At 38.3% G+C, this 7,375-nt stretch overlaps 1 protein-coding gene across 1 annotated transcript; it reads right to left on the reverse strand.

Annotated features, from left to right (window-relative positions):
• Positions 1-3,824: 3,824 nt before the first annotated feature.
• Positions 3,825-6,001, reverse strand: LOC103988303 (bidirectional sugar transporter SWEET5-like). The gene is made up of 7 exons (XM_065190053.1): positions 5,897-6,001; positions 5,748-5,809; positions 5,485-5,521; positions 5,154-5,370; positions 4,895-5,056; positions 4,278-4,397; positions 3,825-4,178 (listed from the first exon to the last, which is right to left on the reverse strand). Exons 2-7 carry the CDS (start codon positions 5,791-5,793, stop codon positions 4,059-4,061), a joined length of 702 nt encoding a protein of 233 aa, XP_065046125.1. The 5' UTR covers positions 5,794-5,809; positions 5,897-6,001; the 3' UTR covers positions 3,825-4,058.
• Between the last annotated feature and the right edge of the window lie 1,374 nt (positions 6,002-7,375).

Genomic DNA, 7,375 nt, shown 5'->3' on the forward strand with positions numbered 1-7,375 from the left:
AAGGCGGAAACAACATGGGATCTGAGGACCGAAGCGAAGCGATGAAGGCGCGCACCCAAAAAGAAGAAGAAGAAGAAGAAGAAGAAGTCTAGGTTGATCTCGGAGAAGGGTCGCCTCCACTTTGTCTTCCTCGAACTCTTCTTGAAAGCTTCCGTTTCGATGCGCTCTCTTTAAGTGGGGAGATTCGCTTGAGTTCATGTTGGGGGGCTTTTATTAACGTATCAACGCCGCGATACGATCCGATGACTCGATATGTGAAAGATATGTTGCCTTTCAAGTCTCCCGGCCGGTTCAGGGTTTCGCGTCACTCACACGTCGTGGCCACCTGGCCGTCGCTGTGGGACTCGGAAGGGCCCCATATATGACCAATCACGAGATGGGTGGGAGGGATGGTTCATCGTTGACGAGGTGCGGGAAATGAATTTCGCATCTGTTTCTCGTTGATTTGGATAATGGATTCAGTTGCCTTCGTCGTAATTTCCTGCGGTGTAGATAAGGATATTTACCGATAATACGAGCATCACCAAATTTGGGCCGTTGGATAAGCGTCTAATCACCGATTGGTATCGTGACGGTTGCGGCGCGCGGGCGCGGGTGCGGGCATGAGAGATACGTGAACAAACTCGTATTTTTTTCTGTTACTTGCGTATTATTATGCCACCATATAACTGCCTCGCGGTGGGAGGTCCCCTGTGGGACCCGCCTGCGGACCCAATACAACTTCCAATGACAACAAGCGTAAGAAGCCGTGTTCCTGATATTTCAATCGTGTCTTTAAGTATAATAGCATAATCTATGAGTGCTAAGAGATGAAAGGCATCATCGCCGCATGGGCATTTGGCACTTGATTTTATATTACCTAACCCGGATGAGTTAGCCATACCATCTAAGTGCAAACCGAGGTTCGACAATGTTAACTACTTACACGTGATAGGGAATAATTTGGCGCTACCCGAATGTCGACAGATAATATCCACCGAGGAGCCGACGTGGAATAATGTAACGTGTGATAACATAAACACGTAGTGGATGTGGCAAAAAGCGTACAACCGACCCGTAGCATCCGAAGCCATATGGGCCGACCAGCGTCATCCAAATCATATAAGTCCGCGTCATATTACTGTGATGAACGAAGGGTCGACGACCATTAACAACCCACGTATGATTGACTCACCTCCGTAGGTATAAATATCAATTCCTCCCAGCCTAGAAGGGAGGAGGATCTTTTGATACCAAAAACTCTACTTACTAATTTAAACATCGAATGGGTTGAGTTAAGAAATCCCCCTCCTGACATCAATCTATTGTGTAGGATCGTAGCATGAACAATACCTATCAAGCTCCACCTTGGATTGACCATGAAGGCATAACAAAAGCCTAGGACCAGCCTCCCGACCCGATCTCAATCCCTTAGTCTCCTTTTTCCTAAAGAGCCACATGAGCATCCTTGTGCTTTCGGCATAGGACCAAGCTATACTGACTCTCGGGCGATGGCATAAGGTTGCACAACATGTACGATAAAAACATATGGATGATACCAAAATGATCATTTCCATAATATGTAATAATGTGATAAAAAATGACTAGCTTAATGTACTTCATTTTAGAGTAAAATACAATATTAACACATAGATATATTTTTTCGATATTATCATAATATATAGAAAGAGGATTAGATATTGTGATAAATATTTCATATAATAATGATTGAATCTAACAAAGTTTAATAATTATATAAACAACCGCTCGATATTCAACGAAGATCTTATAATATAATGTTATTTATTAAAACTCCAAGAGATTGGATTGATAAAAAAAAAATGATATAAGCACTAGTAGATATCTTATCATCTTTATTATCTGTCTAATCGACTTCCAAAAAATGTATGAAGCAATAGAGAAGAGTTGTTTTGAAAAATAAGTCATGATCAATAATACACTTTAAGTATTGAAAAAGATATTTAATGGTTGTCTAATGATTGAAAGTAGGCTTACGCATAAATTAAGATAATTTATTCACTGTATCTATAATGTTTGGACGAGTAAATGTCATATACGTGATAATTAGATCGTTAAAAGAAGGATGTTTTAAGCAATTATGTCATTCTTGAAATGAAACCTTGATGGTGGCCAAAACAAAAATGAATTTGGATGATGCACCACTCATAGACTCCATCTCTATTTGGTCCCTCTATAAGATATGCTCCCGTGTTAGATCATTTACAACAAATGAAGTGATTAAAAATTTAATAAAAATATTATTAGAAGAATATAATTTATGAATAAATATTATGTTCTTTTTCATATGAGGAACACAAATAATATTAGAAAGTAAAAAATATTTTAAAGAAGAGGAAAATTATGCAAAACTTGTATGAGTTATTTTGAGACATTTACCATCACCCATCATGATATCATCTAAACCATCATAATTTGAATAAAGAGATAGGCTATTCAAATTAGACATGGCATGATGAGAAGCTCAAGAATTAACAAGTTAGCTTAATGAAGGTTGAAAAGATTGTGCAACAAAGTGAGCACATGGTGGTAGTAATGAAAACCGAGTAGATGATGCAGTAGGAAATGTAGAATAAGTTAGGTATCAAGGTTGAAATATCCATCAAATAGGAGCATGCATGCATTGATATTAATAATATGCTCTTGCAAGTCACATATTTGATATGTGACTCTATTGTTAAATTGTTGGTCGAATTTGTTGATACTTTTGTTATGACGTTAGTGAATGTTGTCTCCAAAACATGTTGCCTTCAGAATAATTATTTGGATGATTATCTTGCTGGTTATGGATCATGCCTTTATTGCTAATATTAGTTTTGTTAGCAAAATTGATGATAATAGAAACAACATCAAAAGTGATGACTCTTGCTTAAGATACAATTCATAGTTAGAAAGCTCGAGTATGAATTATAGCCAAAATCTCCTTGTAATTTGAACCAAAACTATTTATTACATGAAAAATGATTTATTGCATTAGTCGTGCATCCACTTGAGTTTAGATAATCTATTTGTAGTCAAAAATAGATTAAAGAGAGTTTCTTGAAGTTGCATTATGCGACCACTAGATTGGTTGTAAACGTTACTTAGGGAATAATTTAAGGAGAGAGAGACGTATGGATATCCCTTCTAAGAAGATGATCTTAACGGATTAATATATATTTAGGATTTATAACTTCAAGATTATTCTCTCTAATCATTTATGAAGAAAGTGATGGTGTCATCAACATAAACCATAAAGATAAAATAAATAAGTATATCAAGAGGTATAATTTATGAATGTGAATTTAAGAAAAGCTTGGCCGGCAAGTTAATAGAGACAATAGTATTTTCAAGAATAAAAGAATTAGGGATGATATAAAATGAGTAACCAGTTGAAGAAGCATTACCGAATATGTCCAAAAGTGAAAATGATAAAAATTTGAAATAGCTTACACGAGAGAGAGAGAGAGGCTTGCTAAAGAAGCATAAAATTCAATAGAAATTATAATACTACTTTCAACCACGATGAGGTACAAAACAACAATAAAAAATAAAAAAAGCACCTTGGAGCAATTATGGCTCTGATAGCATGGCTAGCTAAATTTTATTAATATTAGTATGAATTTATATATACAAGAAGAGATTACAAAAACGATAATTACATAATTTTCTTGACAATAATAAATATAAAATATTTACTAAATTATTTCATAATATAGAAGATCATATTGAAATCATGATCTTCATTATTGATAGAATCATTATAATATGTTATCATAATTTTTATGATTTAGAATCATGATAACATAATATCAAAATATTGAGAAAATCATGATAATCTTATCATGATTTATTTTTCTCAATAATATCTTTTCTATTTCTAATACAGTAAGTTTTTAACTATGAAAAAACAGAAGAAAAAAAAAACTAATTCTGATCGCATAAGCTTCTCAGAGAGAAGAAGATAGTATGCGACGTCTCGGAAGGGACAACCCCTGCAACGGTCCAGTGAACAACACAAATTTTACACGCATCGGATCGGAAAGAGAGTGAGCAGAACGTTAAATGCTCTGGTGCATCTCAATATCGGACTTGGGTTCCGCTCGCGGTGTGGCCTTGTAGTAGCATGCATAAAGGACCAACTGTGAGAGGGCCAAGAGAGTACCCAAGCCATTGGGAATCTGCCATCGCAAAGCCAATAAAAAAAACATGAGTAGTTTAACTTACACGGTCTATGCGACCATCACGGTGGGAAATGCATGTTAGAGCAAGGTCCTTACCAGGATGTTGATGTCAAAGGGAAGGAAAGCATAAGTCGTCCAGCAAATACCATTAAGAAAGCTAGCACAAGAGAGGCTGAAGGGCATGTACTTGACACTTTTGGTCTGGACGACCAGTTTCTGCCACAGTAACCATCAAGAGATCATTAAGATAAGAGATATCATAAAATCCCAGATAAACGGTCATCTAGCGAATGGATGCTAGCTGAAACTCTAGCACATTGTTCGAAGAGATTCGTATACATACAATGCTGCGAGATGGTTAGCATCAAACATATTAATTATTGGATCACGTACAAACTAGACAAATTGATGTGATACTTCATGAGATTTAGCAAGATTGCTACACCAAATAGTTACTGATTTTGTGGCATTTGTGGTGCTATATATATATATATATATATATATATATATATATATATATATATATATATATATATATATATATATATAGTGGAAATAGAGGAAAGGCCTCAGCATAGGTATACAGCGCTAGAGATAGGTAGATGATTTCAAATATTACTACTTAGGAGGTAGTGTTGGTACTCTATCTGACATGCGCAAGGAGCTTATTAGCAAGCTATTTAATGCATAACTAAATGAAAGTGTGGCCTTACCATGACTGAAAGCGGAGCGGCATACATGCACGTGCCGAAGATGATACAGAGAATCCCAACGATGAGCGTCCTCCTCTCGTAGGTGTGTGCCACCAGGAGCACCACCACTACCACCACCACCACGAATGCTATCTCGGCCGCCAACACCTTGACCACCTTCAACTGATGTTTGTTCGGTCACGTAAGAAAGCCTTCATCCAAAAGAAGGGGTGGGTAGAAATGTATATAGAGAACGGAAAGAAGGTCATGTCGTGCATACGCGGCCTTGGGCGTTGGAGTAAATTAAGAAGATGGTGAGGTAGACGGACTCGAATGTGAGACCGATGCCGTTGATGGTGATGACGAGGAGGCTGTTGGGGTGGACGAACGGGAGGCCGTAGAATATCCAGAGCATGCAGTTGAGAGCTGTCGCGAGGTAGGGGACGGGGGAGAACTGCTCCACCGTCCCTTTCTTGATTATTTGCACGAATGTGGGGCTGTAGACGTTGCAGTGGCGATCAGATCAGATCTGGTTTCTTCGAACGCTCATAAAATAGGAAGAAAAAAGACGGAGGAAAAACAATTCGAGGGAAAGGGATATCAGAGCTTACAGAGGGGAGAGGAACAGACCACAGGAGATGACATTGCCTGTGATCCAAAGAAAAAAGTATACTCAACAAGAATCAAGAGATGCAAATTGTTAGAAATATTGCCTCGATCTTTTCCCAAAATCGAAAAGGAAAAAATCAACGAAATATCCGTCGGTCAAAAAAAAAAAAAAAAAGAAAAATTCGAGAGGGCTAAGCTCATTTTTCCCTTGAGAGAAAAAGGAGAACAAAGCATAGCTCTAGTGTTGGATTCGACTGATGTGTACCTATGACTCCAATGATGCTGCGGATTGTATTCTCGCTCATCACCATCTTGGGGACTCGAACCCTAGCAAATGAGATGACGAAAAGGAAACAAGGGGATCGTATCAGAGCGGAAGAACGGAGGAAACATCAGGCCCGACCGATGCATCACCTGGTAAGAAGAAGGCGAGGTCGATCGTGGGTCGGCGACGGACGTCGCGATGAGGTATTTCCTGCGTCTTCGGTTTGTTGAGCTCCTCTTTCTCCTCGGTTCTGCCCTCGCTCCCTCGCTCGCTCGGTTCCGTTGACGGGAGTGCATGGTGGGGGTTTTATAGGTGGCTAGGCGTCAGGAGGGCCGTTGCACCGCAGCGTGAAATAACCCGTGTAGTTGTCATTAATTACAGATCGAATGGCATTGGCTTTTGCTTCGCTTACCGATCGCACCGCCCCTACATCCGTCGCGCTGATGTGGCCAACGTAGCGCTCGTCGCTTGCCATCACCTCCGCTCGATCAAGCGGGTGGTGGACGAGAGGGTGAAGCCTCTGAGGTAATTATATTTTTATTTGTTTCTCATAATTGCAGGTGTGTCGCTTGTTGCTTGTCGAATCCCGATGCTTAATTCTTCCGAGGGTCGTCGAATCCAATATATATATATTTGGTTTATTTTGATATGAGCATGGGAAACTGGGACAAAATTATATCATACTTACCGGTGATTCCTTATCCTATTGATGGAGTGTTGACCCAAAGAACAAGTGAGTCAGAATAAATAAGGATTTGACCGATTCAGGAGAGCGCATTTGAGGGACCACTGACGAGAGAGTTACTACCTTTCCACTATTAAGTAACAAAAGATTCCGGAATATGACAAAATATTGTATGGTTTTTAGAAGCTTTTGGAGATTGCAAAACCTTATCTTTTAGGTTAAGAAATTTTGTATCCATAGCATCAAATAATCTTAAGCTCTTCCACAAAATCATATATTAGACATTGTGTTCCTTTTGTCGGGGGTTCTTCGAAGGGTTCCAACATTTCCAATGTATGGTATGTTTACTTGTTATTCAAATTACATGCTTGATAATGTTTAACTAAGCATAAAATAAAAATTCCAGCTGCCGTTGACTGGGAGTTAAATAGGCTCGTGGATCGAACGTCACAAAACAAGAGCGAACGTCACCCGACGTGGTTCAAAACTTTGTTCTATGTTCTGTGTCCGAGAGATGGATTGTGTTCTGTGTCCAATATATATACGAGCAACAACGCGATGACGTGGGATTTTTCCAATGGATTGTGTTCTGTGTTTCCTGTTCTGAGTGTTCATTGATTAATTTTCACTCACCCTTTGCCCAAAAAAAACTGAAATAATCTTTTTGTTTTTTAAAAGAATTTTTTACTGTATCACAAAATATCTCTGTCATTTTAAGATACCAAAGGATAAGATTAAATAATTAAAACTAAGTAGAACATCATCGAATTTGTGATCGGAAAGATTTCACAATGAATTAAAGCTAATCAAGAAATAAGAATTCGTCATCGGATCATAAGAGACATAAGCCATCATTTATCACCCTCATGATTAAAATACAGACCAAATCAATAGAAATATCACATGAGTGTGGGCTGATTATAGATTAATTTTTATAATTAAT

The sequence above is a fragment of the Musa acuminata genome, chromosome BXJ1-6 (genome assembly GCF_036884655.1).
Source record: "Musa acuminata AAA Group cultivar baxijiao chromosome BXJ1-6, Cavendish_Baxijiao_AAA, whole genome shotgun sequence".
In the NCBI taxonomy this organism is placed as follows: domain Eukaryota; kingdom Viridiplantae; phylum Streptophyta; class Magnoliopsida; order Zingiberales; family Musaceae; genus Musa; species Musa acuminata.

Excerpts from the sequence above, each read along its gene's own strand:
- LOC103988303 (XM_065190053.1), bottom strand. The coding sequence starts at position 5,793 with ATGGTGATGAGCGAGAATACAATCCGCAGCATCATTGGAGTCATAG. Across the intron at positions 5,371-5,484 it reads GGTCTGTTCCTCTCCCCTCT|CCCCACATTCGTGCAAATAA; the intron begins GTAAGCTCTGAT and ends CAACGTCTACAG. Across the intron at positions 4,179-4,277 it reads CCTTTGACATCAACATCCTG|ATTCCCAATGGCTTGGGTAC; the intron begins GTAAGGACCTTG and ends TTGCGATGGCAG.